A 15744-nucleotide genomic window follows, 5' to 3' on the forward strand; every position below is an offset into this window, starting at 1 on the left:
ATGTCTTTTTGGAATATGTTGAAGAATACCCTGCTATAAGTTGTGTATCTGATAGATGTTGTAATGGCTTTTCATTTCATAGTAAAGATGAACATTGGACATACAAAATGTGCAGTTTTGAAACAGTGATGTGTATAGGAATTTCATCCTTATGTTAATGGGGAAACTTAATTCAATGTTACTATTGCAATTCTGTAATAATGTCATTAGTACACTTAAAAAATATGTATGTAAGTACTTCTGTTATTTCCCCTCCCCTTTTTTTTTTGAATGCGGCAAGATCTGAATAGCCCTTTACTGTTTGGAAGATTAAATGGTCTCTCTTCTGACTCCACAATAGACATTCTTTATCAGCTTGGAACAACTCAAGACCCTGGAACAAAAGATAGGTAATGCTATTTGGGTTGTCATATGGAAGCATATTCAAAAAATAACCTGCTAAACATTGGCTTGATATTAGTTCACAAAACCAAACATTTTTGGAATCTCATTGTTAGGAGGTAGCATGGAAGTGCAGAAATCTGAATAAGCTCTCCCAGTTTTCTGTTCTAGCTCTTTTCATCCTTTTCAGGGAATGCTCTCTTTGTCCCTCTATTTCTGCTCTTATAAATGTGATAAAACTTTGAGAGAAAAGTCAGTTGAAAAACAAATAGTCAGAACTTAAATACCTGCTCTATTTTCTTTTTCTGTCAAAGGTTCACATTTGGCTGTCCAAGATAAGTTTTTTTTTTAATTAAATTTTGCCCTGATCTGAGTCTTGAGAAAAAAGAGCTTGAGCTCACTCTCAAGCTTTACATCAAAGAAAAATATAAACATGTAAATTGGATTACAAAAAACCCAGCAAGCTGATTTGACTCTGTTTCTTTTCTCGTTTATAATATGCAGCATCATCTTGTCTTCCAGAATTCAAGCATTGCTGAAATGGGTCAGTGATTCTGCAAGAGTTGCAGCTATGAAAAAAAGTGGCTGGGTCAGCTACATCTGTCCCAATAGCTCAACCAGAGAGTATGGGCTGCTGATGCCATCCCCTTCCCACCTGCATTGTGTGGCAGCAATTCTGTGGCATAGTTACGAATTGCTTGTTGAATACGATTTGCCAGCGTTGTTGGACAGGGAGCTCTTTGAGTAAGTAAAGCAAAGTTTAGCACCACGTTATTTTTGTAATTAAATTGTTTTGTTCATGGATGTAATACAACTTGAAGGGCACTTATTGTGAAATAGTAGTGGAAAGTGAAGCTAATTGATAGAATGGATAGCTAAACAAACAAATGGATACCTATCCAAACAGATAGTTTTGTAGTTCTAAACTCAAAGCTGCACTTGACATATTCCAGGTATAATTGTGTTTAAAGACCCAAAAATCTGAAATGAGACAGGAAATCCATGTGTATTTTTGCATGTATGTGAAAGGTAAGCTGGTTCATGCTTTCATTCATGAGGTTTTTTAATGGACTGTTCTTGCTGAAATTGTTTGCAGTAATTTTCACAGTAGATGTAAGTGATCTTCATTAGGATGCTGTTACCAAAGCATTATTTTATTTGTCTCAGTATCCAGTATCTATAACTGAGAGGTGGGAAGGTGGTAGTGTTTTCTTGGAGTTGTCACTTCTGGTTAGCTGGACTTGAAAGAAATGAATGCACAAAATCTGGAGTGAATCTTAAACTATGAACTTGCTTCATTTTGATGCATTCTAAAGAGAAGTTCACCCTAAACACCAAATGTATACTTTTAGCGACTCCCAAAATGAAAATATAGAATATAGTATTTGCAATTTATGTTGTTTAAATGGAAGAGATAGTTAAACAAAACAGAAAAGTCTCATAACACTTTTTTCACATTTTATAGGAAAATGGCTTTTAGTCAGGCATCTTTGATTTGTACTGTTGAATGCAGCTGCAGTTAATAAAGGGATCTTTGCTCATGGTTTTGTTGGTGGTTTTAGGAAACCTTCATTTTTTTTCACAAGCAGTCTCATTTAAGCATAGTCAAACATTAAAGCACTGTCAAATGTGTAAGTTATGTTTACAGGTACAAGCATGTGGAACTCTTACATTACTTGGAAACAAGACAATTTCCAAAGACTCTTCAGTGATACAGTGATGTAGATAAATTTTAATTCAAAATGAGCTTGTTCATCATGGGAATCTGTTTAAGGATTTTAAATTGCAGGTCAATTAGTCCTTTTAGCAATACACTTTAACAGAAACACATTTTAACATTTGAAAAGGAAAAGCTCTAATAAAAATGGACTTTCCAAAATGGACAGCCCGATTAGATTTATATAAAATCTATATATAAAAGTTGGTTTCACAGCTGAGTTCCTGTCTTTTGGAGGAAAGTGTCTTGTTTTCATTACAGGGAGAAATGATAGTTTATACCTAATTTGAGTATGCAAGTTTTAATATGACCCTGTTCCCCTACCTCCTGCCAGATATAAAACTATCACTCATGTAGGCCACCATCTGGAGCAAATTATAAAATATATTCTTTAATAAATATAAGAGCTTTTTTGTCAGAGTTATATGGGCAAATATTTTTTCTGATAAAAGTAACTTTTCTTGTGTATTAATTTTCTTTGGTATTGTAACTTTTGAAATATTGTAATGGATTCTAGCTATAGCTCCAAGTTTCTCCTTTATGTGATAAATCACTTTGTTCTTGGAAATATTTTCCCATCATCCCCTTTTTCCATTTCAGTATTTTTGCTTTGGCCAATGGATGCTAATCCCATAGTTATTTTTAAATACGTATTTAGAAAAAAAACTTATTTTTCATAGAGCATGAACTCATGCTGAAGATTTTAGCATTTGGATTGTGTTAATATGTATTTGGAGTAGAGTTAAGTGTAGCTTTACTACATGTGGACTTTTGGAAATTGTAGCTGTCTTCCCAGAGTTATAGATCATTTAGCCACTGAGATGAGTTTTCTGTTGGGGAGGGGTTTTGTCAATCTTTGACTGTGATAAATCCAACTTTGGGTTAGACCCAGAGAGTTCCTTGAGTTCCTAGAATGCCCTTAGACTAAACACAGAATAACATTTCCATCCAGAAGTAGGGAAAACAATCCTTGCCTTCAAATGGGGAATGCAAGATACAATAATACATCCAAATTTAATTTAAAAACCTAGCATTGAATGGCATGAAGTGCATGTTCACTTCTGTGTGTAAATGTTAAGATAATGTAACATCTGTGGTGTCAAGGTACTGTGAATGCAGTTTGGAAAAGTGGTTTTGTTTTAAAGTACTTCACATACTCTGGACAAGTCTGTGTGAAGAAATTAGCATTTTACTTTACAATTCCCCTTTCTGAAATTTAAGCTGGATAACAGGAGCTAAATTAGCTTCTGCACTCAAATGGCTTGGATTAGCAGTCAGGCAGATAGTAGTACTTGGATGTGATGCCAAAGGTAGGTAGGACTTTAGAATAGCTGAGGAATAATTCTGTTGTTAATTTGTGTCCTAAATTTAGGTCAAGTAAGGATAACAAGGGTGTGTTGTCCAACCAACAAGGTTGTTGCTGCTTTCATGTCTTTTGCAGTGTCTTTAAGAAAATCCCTAATAAGGGAAATTTTCAAAAATTTTGGAACATGTTAAACTACTTTCAGTTCTTACAAGGAATTGAGACCTTCATGTAAATGACCTTTGTACACACGCATAGGATCATGTGTGTGACCCTAACAGCTGCAGCTTGGAGAATTGACAGCACAAAGAGGTTGCAGTTGGTTAAAAGTGGATGAGATGTATGACAATTGTTGAAAGACTGAAATCCGGTTTGTGTGTACAGCTGGATTGTATCTATTTAAAATACAGTATGGTGAAAAAAATTTAAGCATGCAGTTGAGAAATGCTTTTTGTGGGTAATCAGCATCCTGCTGATATTGTGATCTAAAAGAAGCTTCCAAGTTCAGCATGGAGTGTTTCACATTAGCTTCTGTAATAGTAAATCATAAAAGTGCAAAAATGGTGTATGAACTAATGATAGAAAAGGAAAAATAACTGGCAGACTATGTATTGATACAATTTTCTGTCTTCTCCAGGTCACTGTTTAACTGGTCCATGTCTCTTCCTTGCAACATGGTTTTGAAGAAAGCTGTTGATAGCTTGCTTTGTTCCATGTGCCACATCCACCCAAATTATTTTTCCTTACTGATGGGATGGATGGGTATCACTCCTCCTCCAATGCAGTGTCAGCACAGACTGTCTATGACTGATGACAGCAAAAAGCAGGACCTTAGCTCATCTTTGACAGATGACTCTAAAAATGCACAAGCCCCTCTTGCACTAACAGAGTCTCACCTGGCTACTCTTGCTGCCTCATCTCAGTCTCCTGAAGCTATCAAGCAGTTACTGGACTCAGGTTTGCCTTCACTGCTTGTAAGAAGTCTTGCTAGTTTTTGCTTTAACCATACTTCCAGCTCTGACTGCACTGCACAATCAATGGATATCAGCCAGGACAGGCTCAGGAGGCACCATGTTCCACAGCACTTTAATAAAATGCCCATCACGGCAGACCTGGTTGCTCCTGTTCTCAGGTTTCTGACAGAAGTTGGCAACAGCCACATGATGAAGGATTGGTTGGGTGGCTCTGAAGTCAATCCATTGTGGACAGCACTTTTATTCCTGTTGTGCCATTCTGGTGCTACCTCTGGAGGACACAATATGACGGCACAGCAGAGCAGTGCAAGGTCCAGCTCTCTTTCTTCAACTGTGACCACAGGATTGACGACTCAGCAGCGGACAGCAATTGAAAATGCAACAGTTGCTTTCTTCCTCCAGTGCATCTCTTGCCATCCTAATAACCAGAGACTTATGGCACAGGTGAGAGAGAAAAATAATGTTTTAATTCTTTGAAAACTTTCTGTGTTTTTACCTTTCTTTATAATAACTTGGGGTTTTGTAAACTGTCATTGACTGGCAAAATTTATATTAAAATTGTTAGCTTGTTGATTTGAGTCTGAAACATATAAAAATGTTTTGGCATGGTTGTGCAGTCCTTTGTATAGATTTCTCTTCCTCTTGGTTTAGAGAAATAAACTTTTGACTGAACTCCAAAAGACTGTTTAAGTGGATAGGGCTAAACTTTTGTGAAATGGAATTTGAACAGCAAGCTTCACACATATTTTATATTAGTAACCTAAGGAGATTTCCTGCGAAGTTTGCTTGTGCAACTTGTGTCCAAGGAAATACAGGATATTGCAGAATATGGCTTTGCATTTGGTGTTCTAGAGCAGATTCAGCAATCTTTGTCACATTCATTAACCTTGCAGACCTAGCTGAATGCAAGTATAATGAAAAAATGCTTTTTCAGCATTAAAAATAATGATACTCTAGGAAGAAGTAGACTTAGTAAAAAATTGAGTCAGTTCTTTGTTAATGGCTGGAAGTAATAATGCATTATGCCATGGAAAATGTTCACTTTAGGGATTCAAAAGCTGGTTTTATGACTACTTTATTTTCATTTCTTTTATCTTTTTGAGAAATCTATATGTTTACAATTACTTTGCTTGAGTCAGCATTTTAAACTTTTATATTAAGGGCCTTATTTGCTGCTGGTGTTTTCTTCAGTGGTGCACATTTCTGAGCTTGTGTGGTAACTGGAAGTGGATCTCAGGCACTGCCTACTTTGGCTGTGTAGAGCTTTATTTTAAAGACCTAAATGTAGAAATATTTTAAACCTAATGTCATTTTGCCGTCTCAGGTTCTCTGTGAATTGTTCCAGTCCTCTCCTCAGCGTGGGAACCTCCCAACCTCTGGAAATATTTCAGGATTTATTAGGAGGCTTTTTTTGCAGCTGATGCTAGAGGATGAGAAAGTGACTTTGTTTCTTCAGTCCCCTTGTCCAGTAAGAATTTTTGATACCATATGGTAAACGTGGGATAAATTTAGCCTGTGAATCTTAAGTCTGAGTATATTCAACTTTGTTTGACATGTTAGCAGCTTTTTTCTGCTGTACACATGATGGATTTTTGAAAAGGAAAGTACTGTTGAATTTTAACTCATCATTTTAGAAGGAAATTCAAGGCACTGTGCTACAATAACACAAAATATTTGTTGGAAATGTACTTCTTCTGAAGGATCTGACAACTGAAATTGATCTTACAGAAGGCTTTTTAATAGTACCCTTACACACTAGAAATAAATGTAGATACAATATCTGTTCAGTAGTCCTTAGAAGTATCATTAAGGATCAGTCATAGTCAAAATTGGCAGACATGCTTCAGCAGTTAGCCAAAATGCCATGAATAGAGTGACAAATATGTGAATTAATTTATAAAGCAGATGTATGCTTTATGGTTCCACATGCTTCACTGGAACAGAATAACAATTGATGTCTGAAGTGCTCTCCATTGAAGGCTGTGACTAAAATAATAGGGCAAAACCAGAAGTTTCTTTAAAAGATCTGATACTCCCAGATAAAGATACTCCAGAAAAAAGTATTTGCTGCTTTGGTTTTTGCATCTCAGAAGTAAAGCACTGCAGGAGATAACATGAGAGGGAAACTGGATCAGATAGTATAAAATGGAAAAGGAGGCACAAATAGTTTTAGCACAAACATTTAAATGTTTTAAATTGGCTGACTAATTGTTAACAGGTTGATTGATAATGTCAAGGCAACATCAGTTACCAGATTTCTGTTATTTTACATACAACAGATTTTTACAGAAGCTGTTATTAGATATATAAGAGCAGAAAACATGTCATGAAATTGTCATAGTTCAGTTTCTTTTATTAAAAACATTGGGAAATTGTGTTCTTAGTGAGATGATTCTTCCTATAAGATGCAAAGAGAAACCTTAAAAATAAAGTGGATGTACAGGATATACTTCTAGAATATCCAGCAACATAACCTTTCAAAGATTGATTCCTTATTTTTATCTTAAAAGTTCTTACCAAAACTGTTTTTCAGAAGCTCAGTTCTGGTTGTCAGGAAATAAATTTTTTACAATTGCATTGCACAACAATTAATTGGTCCTGTAAGTTCATATGCATAAACAGGTCATCAGGGCTGTCTAAAATACATTATGGTAAAATATGTGCAATGTTTTGACTAGTAGTAACTTAGTTACCTGTCATAATAACAAAAAGTAGATATTAAGTCTTGAATAAACTTGCTCCTCAAGTGAGAGCAACAGAAAAACATCATCTTTCTCTATTCTAAGTATGTTGTTATTTTTTAATATTTAGTTTCAAAGTTAAGATTTTGTTTCCTAAATAATGGCAAATCTTTGGCATGTGGTTTTTCTCTCATATTACAACTATGTAAAATGATTGGGTTTTTTAAAGCAAAGATGATATCATACTGTTTCTGGTCCTAAAAATATTGTAGGCTTTCAAAACAAATTATTTGGAGTTAAAAAGCTAAACGTGTCCTAATTTGATGTATTTTTACTGTTTACCTCTGAAGTTGAAGGATATATTCGTCTTCTTTTTTAGCATACTAAGGATTTAGCTTTATCTAGCTGATGTGGCTTTATAAGAACATAGTGATTTAACTTATTTCTCAGTCTTAATGTCATAATTAATGTTGACTGTTTTTTCCTTTCAGCTGTACAAAGGTAGAATTAATGCTACTAGTCATGTAATTCAACATCCAATGTATGGAGCTGGACACAAATTTCGTACTCTTCACTTGCCTGTCTCAACAACTCTAGCAGAGGTTCTTGATCGTGTGTCAGGCAAGTTTGCAATAGTTCATGGTTTTGTTTTGCTTCTTTTTTAAATGCAGTTTAAAAAAACTTACATTGTTTGACCATACAAATTATACTGCAAATATCAGTATTTAAAACACACTGTCTTTTATCCTTTCATTAAATTTCCCCAGATTTTGTCAGTTAATAGCCTGGAACTTAGTGGTACATCTCAAGGTGGAGATGTATGTCCTGTGAAAAGGACCTTGATAAGGGCTCCATCTAATTTCTGTGGTTATACATTTGTCTGCTTTATAAATATTTGCATTTGCTTACTAAATGAAAAATGAAAAGTATCATTTACTTTTAGATATTAATTTTAAAATTATGCTCAGTGAGAGGGTAATGTTATGGCATTAATTAATTTACTTGTTTTTTAAATTTCAGTACTTTCAGTTATACTATTTGAATATACACTGAGAGATGAATCTCTCACAGACCATAATACGGATTTTGACACCTAAATGGTAGACATCTTAATCTTAAAATGAATCCCACCTTTAATTTTAGTGGTTATTTAATACTTCAGGAAACAGAACTATATGTTAAAGATTATGGGGAATAATTTTTTAAAATTTAGTTAACAAGTAGAATTCATACTGAAGATGTCATCTCCATGCCAGAGCTCTCTAGGTAAAACCAGGCAAAATGCAAGTTGATTCTCCTCTAGTAATAAATAGAATAAAAGTTGTTTGGACATGTTAAATGAAAAATCAGTTTTATACATGTCTAGTTTAAAAAAAAATAAATCCAGGACTTCCATTTTTACTCTTAAAATGTGGTTCTCAATAATACCAAAGAAAAGTCAAAGATTGTTAGAGCAATTATGTTTTTGTCAAATAGGAGATGATGTGCACTGAAGGGTGTGCTCTTAGTTGCCTGTTCATGTGACTAGATATGTATGCTCCTAGATGTAGGTTTACTTGATTGTGTACTTTGGAACTCAGGGTAGATCAACTTTTTATTTATGAGACAGGTTTTCATGGAGTTAAAAGCAACTATTGCTTTTTTTATATTTATGGAAAACTTTTACACTTACAAATTTGTTGGGGCAATTAACGTTACCTAACAAGCTGATAGGAGTACTAAAATATTATTTGGCAGATTACTAGAAAGGACAAGATGTGTTTTAGGATTTTAATAGAAAAATATCCATTCCTAGCTAAATGCTTGAATCTTATTTATCAAGGAATAGTTCACTATTTCTGATAGAATTCTGTATTTATTTACTGTCCAGAGAGTCATGTGTGAAATGTGACTCAGGTTTTTCTGACCACAAACTGCACAAGGATCTCATTACTGTAGTGGGTGGGATGGTCACTTCGTACGAGGTAGGGATCAGTTGCTGAGCAGCGACATAAACTGTCCTGAGTAGCTGCCTTAGTGGTGCCTTGTTGTCAGCTTGGTAGCCAGTGCTAATAAGGTCTGGAGAGGAGAATGTGATGATGTGGTAGACTGTCATGTCTGAAATTGAAAATGGTGCTGACTTTGTAGGGCACCATAATTTAGGGTTTGCTGCTGCATTGTTGTGCCTTGGCTTTGTGGTTCTTGTATGGCATTCTAGGAGGTCCATGGTCAGGACAGAGTAAAGAAGGCTTGACTATAAGAGGAGCAAGCTGTGTGTTTAGGGTGAGAGAGAGAGAAGGGGTGGACTGGGGTAGAAAATAAAGAAAAGGCTGTCACCACTATAGCAAATAGAAGTCATGAAGATCCTGTTCAGGATCTGTCCGTTGGGTTAACTTCTTTTTTCTTAAATATATTAATTTTCTCAAATTAACCATTTCATACTTTCTGCATGAATAAGTCACAAGACCCATATTCATTTTGTACTTTTTTTCCCAGCTTAAAAAAAAAAGACAGGGGGAGAAAGGGGTCATGAAATCATTGATAGATCTGCTGCTTGCATCCCTTCACCATAGGAAGAAAATGTGCAGTACACAGTAGATAGGATTGCCTGGATGAGTACCAGTTGTTTTGTAGTTCATGCACCTTAGACTTGAGTTACTGCTGGAGTCAGAAAAACGGAACAACAAATCTGGATTTCACCTGAGTAGTTAAAATACCCTTGCTTAACCTTCTTTAATATTTTTATAAATGACCTTTAAATTCCTCAGCAGTAAGTGGACATTGAGTCCATGGGACAAAACTAGAGCAACTCAGAAATTCAATAATAATAACAATACTAGTAGTAATAATAATGAAAGTTTTTTAAAAGCCAAAACTCTACACAGTCTCAAAGATACTTTTGTATGTGTGTATATATGTATACACACACGTTTTTATGTATACACACAGATCTATGCATAGAGAGAGTGTATGTGTGTGAATGTTGAGTCCTAAGTGGCAGTAGTTTCACACTCTGTATCTCTTTTTAGTCTCCAGTGTTGTCTAACACAGACATAACTAATGTTTTCAAGCACAAATCATAATATATTTCCAGGCAGCCAAATCACATCCCTTTCAGCACCTCACCCACTGGTGACACACAGTTAGTTAAAGGTAGCTGCATGTTACTTCTAGGTCTTGAGTCTGGTTGTACCTTAAAGCTGCTGTGGCTATGTGGAAACAACTCAGAAACAATTAGAGAATTACTTAGCCATTTTGGTGCCAGTGTTGTACTACACAGGGTATGAAATTGTCCATTGTCACCAATCATCAGTGATTTAATAAGTTAGATTAGATTTAATAATGTACTGATAGTTGTGATCTGTGCTAGTGATTGAACCAAAATGGTTGAACTGTAGTAATCCAATATTCTCTTAAACAGCTCAAGATTTGGTTGTGTGATGTACTTCAGGCATCTTCCAGTTTTCTCTTCCAAAGGAAGAGAATTTGCCAGTTCTGAAATTGGATCAGTATGTAACAAGAAATATCCAGACCCAAATACAAGATCATGTTTAAATAAGTCTGCAGCCATCCTTGAAAAAAAAAAGTTTTGATATTTCTTTTTTTGTTGGATTTTTTTTCCTTTTTTTTGTTGTCAAGATTTTTTGTGGGTTTTTTGGTTCGTTGGGTTTGGGTTTGGCTAGAGATTTTTTTGCTTAATCTCATTTTTGGTTGATTGCAGTGGTTTAGTGTTTTTTAATGTGAAAACACTTGACTCATCAAGTAATGACTTTAAACTTACACATTTAAATTGTCAGAGAACAGAGTTTTTGGGGAAGAAGGGGACAGAATTGCTATAATACCTTAATAGGTAAAAACGTATTATTGCTGCCTGTGTTGCAGCTCTGAAATGCTACAGTAGTTGAGAATAGCCTTGTTAACAGCTTAGAAACTAATAAAATCAACTTAGTATCTTGAAATGCTTTTCTTTCCTCTCTTTTTGTCCTTATCCCCTCCATTCCCATACAGATACGCCTAGTATTACAGCTAAGCTAATTAATGAACAGAAGGAAGATAAAGAAAAGAAGAATTATGAGGAGAAAGAAAAAGTTAAAGCAGAAAATGGATTTCAGGACAATTACAGCGTTGTTGTTGCTTCTGGTATGTCTTTTTCTTCTATCTTTTATAAAATGGATCTTTCTGGTGTTCAAAGTGTGTTGGGGGAAGAAAATATCTACCAATAATTAACTTTATATCTAGTGATGGTTAGAAATATCATAGCAGCTGGTACTACAGTTGTAATGTAACTGACTGTTAGGCAAGAAATATTGGTTCCTGGTGAAACAGCTGCCTCTAGTAGATTATATTGTGACAAATTTTTCAATTCTATGTACACCCAAATATATGTGTCAGTGATATCTTCGTGGATGCTGTTGCTAGGGTATTTTGCAGCATTTTTTAAAGACACCCCTGGAGCTTGGAGAGTATTATTGCTTCTGCTTTTTGCAGTAGCTGGTACAACAGGGTTTAGTCACCTCTCTTCTGAAAATATGCTTTGGAAATAAAAGGTATCCACATATTTTGCATAACAGCTAATGGTACTCTACTAAAAACTGTCAAATGGAGATTTTGGCATAAACCCACGTTATTCCACTTGGAAACAACTAATACTGGAGTTTGTTTCAAAGCATTCAGTTTATAAAAACTATTGAGTCAAACCTTCAGAAGCCTCTCATGTAAGCCCTTTTTCTTACAAAAATGCAAACCTTTTGTTGGAGCATATAGGTTGAACATAGTAATTTTGCAGTGGTACACAAATGTTCCAATTCAGATAATGGCTGTAGAAGTCATTAGTCTTTCAGTTTGAAGTTGATTAATGAACTTCAAACTACTCCTTTCCTATCTAGCTTTCTGCCAGTATTGAGGTACCTCGAGTTCATTCACACTTCATGAAGCATAAAGCAGAGATGCTGATTTCCTCTGACTTTTGGCACCAATATTTCTTAAGCTTTTTATTTCAGGTTTTTAGATGTACATATAACTTAACACAAAGGCTGAACAGGGCAGCGGTTTCACTGAACTTGGTGTGCATTTAAAAGAACATAGCTATGTTAATTACAGCATTTTTATCTGATAAAATAGTTACAGTAGGTGCCACTTAAGTTAAACATGTTTTAGTAGTATCTAAAATATTAATAGGTCCAAGGAAAGGGTTAAAACACAAAAAATCTAGAAAGAAACAAAAATACTAAGCCAAGTTGAAGATACGGCATAGCACAGTCAGCCATGTCATTCCAGTTACATTGATCATCCTACTGCATGATATAGCTCATTCTCTATTAAAAAGAAGCAGATTTCAGGTTTTTTTCTGATATTTCCAATTTTCTCCAATTTAGTAAGAGTTTAAATGTAAACTTATTTAATTTGGATTTGTTTTACTGCCTGTTTGTCAAATATTTTCTTCTTTTGTAATAATTTTTCATATATTCTGAGGGTTTTGTAGTGTCCTCAGAATCTCAAGAAATTGAAAGTATTTACGTTTTTAACTATGGGTAAAATTAATAGAGGGAGAAGATGGTATTTGCGGCCTGATCTTCCTGAAGCAAGCTAGTGTAGTGTACTGAGATTATTGGACAATGTGTTGTACATTAGAGCTGCTTCTAATGATCAGCTGAAATCAGAGTGTATTACAGCATTTGAAGTGTAGATCTTGTTAGTTTTGTGGCAGCTCTTGGTCAATGATGAGTTAGTAATTGTCTGTCTTTGTCTGTTGACCTAATGGCTTTTTACCTCTGTCACCTGAACAGAAGGATACATGATTGCAGTATAATTTTGCTGTACCTTAAGTCACCTTAAGCTGTCCTAAGATAAGGCAGTCTTGCTGTGTAGTAACAGTAAGCTCTTCTGTAGCTAGTCTACCTCCTGATTTTCATGCAGTGCTTACTTCAAATATTTTGGGGTCAGGGAACTTGGAAAGCGCATATAAAGACACCTTTCATCACATGTGGTACTGTCAGTACTGCAGCTAAAGTCACCTTTGTAGGGCAGACAAGGGGTTATTAGCTATAATCTGTGCTGAAATGTCTGTCAGTTTGGAAAAATTTGCCTTTCTTGCCTTCAGGTGAAAAGACAGCCTAAAAACATTTTGCTCTGGGGCCTATTGTGAGACACTCTTCAATGACAGCAGAATCAGAATAGCTTTTGATTTTTTTTTGCATGACATCATCTAGTTATGGTTTGGTTTATGTTTGGGGCTTAAGAGAATGCACAGTCTTCTCACTAAAAATACTGGGATTATATCTAAATTTGTTTTATACAAAAATGTTGTTCTGGTATTTTATTAGCCAGTGAGGTAAAATTTGTATATTTTTCTATCATTGAAGGTTTTGAGTATGTTGTATCTTGGCAAACTGAAGGTATGAAATAATAGAACAACTTGAAATTTTTTACTTCTGTACCAGGTTTGAAATCTCAGTCAAAAAGAGCTGTTTCGTCCACCCCTCCACGCCCACCATCGAGGCGAGGAAGAGTGATGGCAGATAAAGTTGGTACTTCTTCCTCAGGAGGAGAATCTTCCAGCAAGACCATTAGTGTTCCAGTCTTTCATCTGTACCATAAACTACTACCAGGTAACTTTAATAATACATTTTACATATCAAAATTATGGTCTTTTCAGTGGCTGATACATCATCAGGAAGTTTTTACAATGGTAATGGGCATTAGCATCTTGGAAGTGTGGAGCTGGTAAACAACTTTCAACTGGAAATCATTGCAACATCAGCAACTGCAGCATTGAAGCATCATAGCAGCTCAAAAAAAAGTGGCAATTATATTGATCTCCCTTGAAGTTTAGTATCTTATTCCTAAGAAAACTCTCAAAACACTTTCACTCACAAATGAAAGCAGGGTGGGTATGAAAGTTGACGTCGTAGGTTTTCTTCCACATACAAGGCAGAACTGAACTGGTACCAATGCCCTATTACTCCAGGTTCTAAGGGCAACCATCTCGCATTGCTCTCTGAAGGGTTGATTTGCCAGTTCAGGAATATTCTTGAATTCCATAACATTTGTGTTTTAAAAACACAGCATGTCCTGAGCAGTTGGTCATGTTCCATGTATATCAGATGTGGTATAGCAAGATTGGCAATCTCTCTTTTTCAAGAAGAAATTGTAGTGACTTGGATCAGGAATAAAAGACAGAACCATGAGTGAAACGCTTCATTATTATGCAGAACAGCTTCTTGTGTGGATCCAGCTAATGGAATTAAGGGGTTAACTTCTGATCAAAGTCATTTTCACTCAAAAATCCCTAAATTTGAGACTTACTATCCAATTACCAGCTTTGAGGCTATCCTCTGGCAATTATTAGCAGGATAGTATACTTGGATTAAAATATCTAGAATTGATGAGTGTCCTGGTTCAGGGCAAATTTGGGAGAGAACCCCCAAAGGGGCTCCTCTAGAAAAGCAGATTCAATTGGCCCCTCCCCCAGCTGGTTCTGAAAGAAATACCTCCTTGGAGAAAAGTGGAAAAAACCTGTTTATTAAACAATAAAACCTAAACAATATTAAACAATAAAAACCCTTGCTGCTCCAAAAGAGATGACAAACTGAGAAGTCCCCTCCCTGGGTTGCAGTTCCTCTCACTCAGTCTCTGATCAGTCCCTCCAGCGCTGGAAATGCCGTGGCCCAGGCCTGGCCTGGTGGGCCGCAGGTGTGGGCTGCTGGTGCTCTTCTGGTGTTCAGGCCAGAGCAGCTTTAAACAGATCCAAAGAAAAGGAAAAACAAACCACAGTCCAGGGAACTTCTTGCCTCAGCTAGCTAAAACTAACTTAAACAAAGGAGAGCTCTGTCCTGCTGTCTGTCCATCTGCAGACAACACAGCCAGGCGCAGGAATGTGGAGGAGTGAGTGCAGTGTCTGAAAACAAACTGTGCACTTCTTCTCTTCCCCCTTCACTCTTAGAACAAGTCTTAAAGGTGCAGAACTTATTCTCCAGCATAAACAGAACAGACAACTGGGGATAAAAGCATCAGGGATAAAAGCATCATATAGTCAAGCGAGGACAATGAGCAGAACCTGGTGGGATGAGTCCAGTGATTGGTGTGCCATGACGGATGGTTACAGGCTCTTCTGGAGAGGGGGCAGATCAGGCACAGCATTGCCAGACAAGGGAGGGGGTTGTCCCACTCTGCTCAGGGCCAGCCTCACCTTAGGTACTGGGGGCAGTTTAGGGTGACACAATATAAGAAGGACTTAAAGCTATTAACAATAGTTCAGAAGAGGGCAATGAAGAGAGTGAAAGGCCTTGAGGGGAAGCTGTATGAGGGATGCCTGAGGTCACTTGTTCAGCCTGGAGAAGAGGAGACTGAGGGGAGACCTCATTGCAGTCAACTTTCTCATGAGGGAAGGAGGGGAGGGGCAGGCACAGATCTCTTTTCTAGTGACTGGTAACCAGTGACAGGACCCAAGAGAATGGCCTGAAGTTGTGTCAGGGGAGGTTTAGGTTGGATATTAGGAAAAGGATCTTCCCTCAGAGGGTGGTTGGGCACTGGATCGGCTCCCCAGGGAAGTGGTCACAGCCCCAATGGTGACCATCATCTTCTTGATGGTTCAAGAAGCACCTGGAAAGTGCTCTCAGGCACATGTTGTAACTCTTGGGGCTGTCCTGTGTAGGGCCAAGAGTTGGGCTTTGATCCTTGTGAGTCTCTTCCAACTCAAGATAATCTGTG

At 36.5% G+C, this 15744-nt stretch overlaps 1 protein-coding gene across 1 annotated transcript in view; it reads left to right on the forward strand.

Annotated features, from left to right (window-relative positions):
* The window catches only part of BIRC6 (baculoviral IAP repeat containing 6), a 177975-nt gene that overhangs the window by 93970 nt on the left and 68261 nt on the right, over window positions 1-15744 (forward strand). Inside the window, exons 53-59 of the mRNA XM_059467370.1 lie at window positions 281-389; window positions 904-1125; window positions 4039-4819; window positions 5700-5843; window positions 7548-7677; window positions 11044-11175; window positions 13476-13643. Of these exons, the coding sequence (XP_059323353.1) occupies window positions 281-389; window positions 904-1125; window positions 4039-4819; window positions 5700-5843; window positions 7548-7677; window positions 11044-11175; window positions 13476-13643 (1686 nt within the window). The remainder of the gene's footprint in view (window positions 1-280; window positions 390-903; window positions 1126-4038; window positions 4820-5699; window positions 5844-7547; window positions 7678-11043; window positions 11176-13475; window positions 13644-15744) is intronic.

This window comes from Ammospiza nelsoni, chromosome 3, assembly GCF_027579445.1.
Source record: "Ammospiza nelsoni isolate bAmmNel1 chromosome 3, bAmmNel1.pri, whole genome shotgun sequence".
Taxonomy (NCBI): domain Eukaryota; kingdom Metazoa; phylum Chordata; class Aves; order Passeriformes; family Passerellidae; genus Ammospiza; species Ammospiza nelsoni.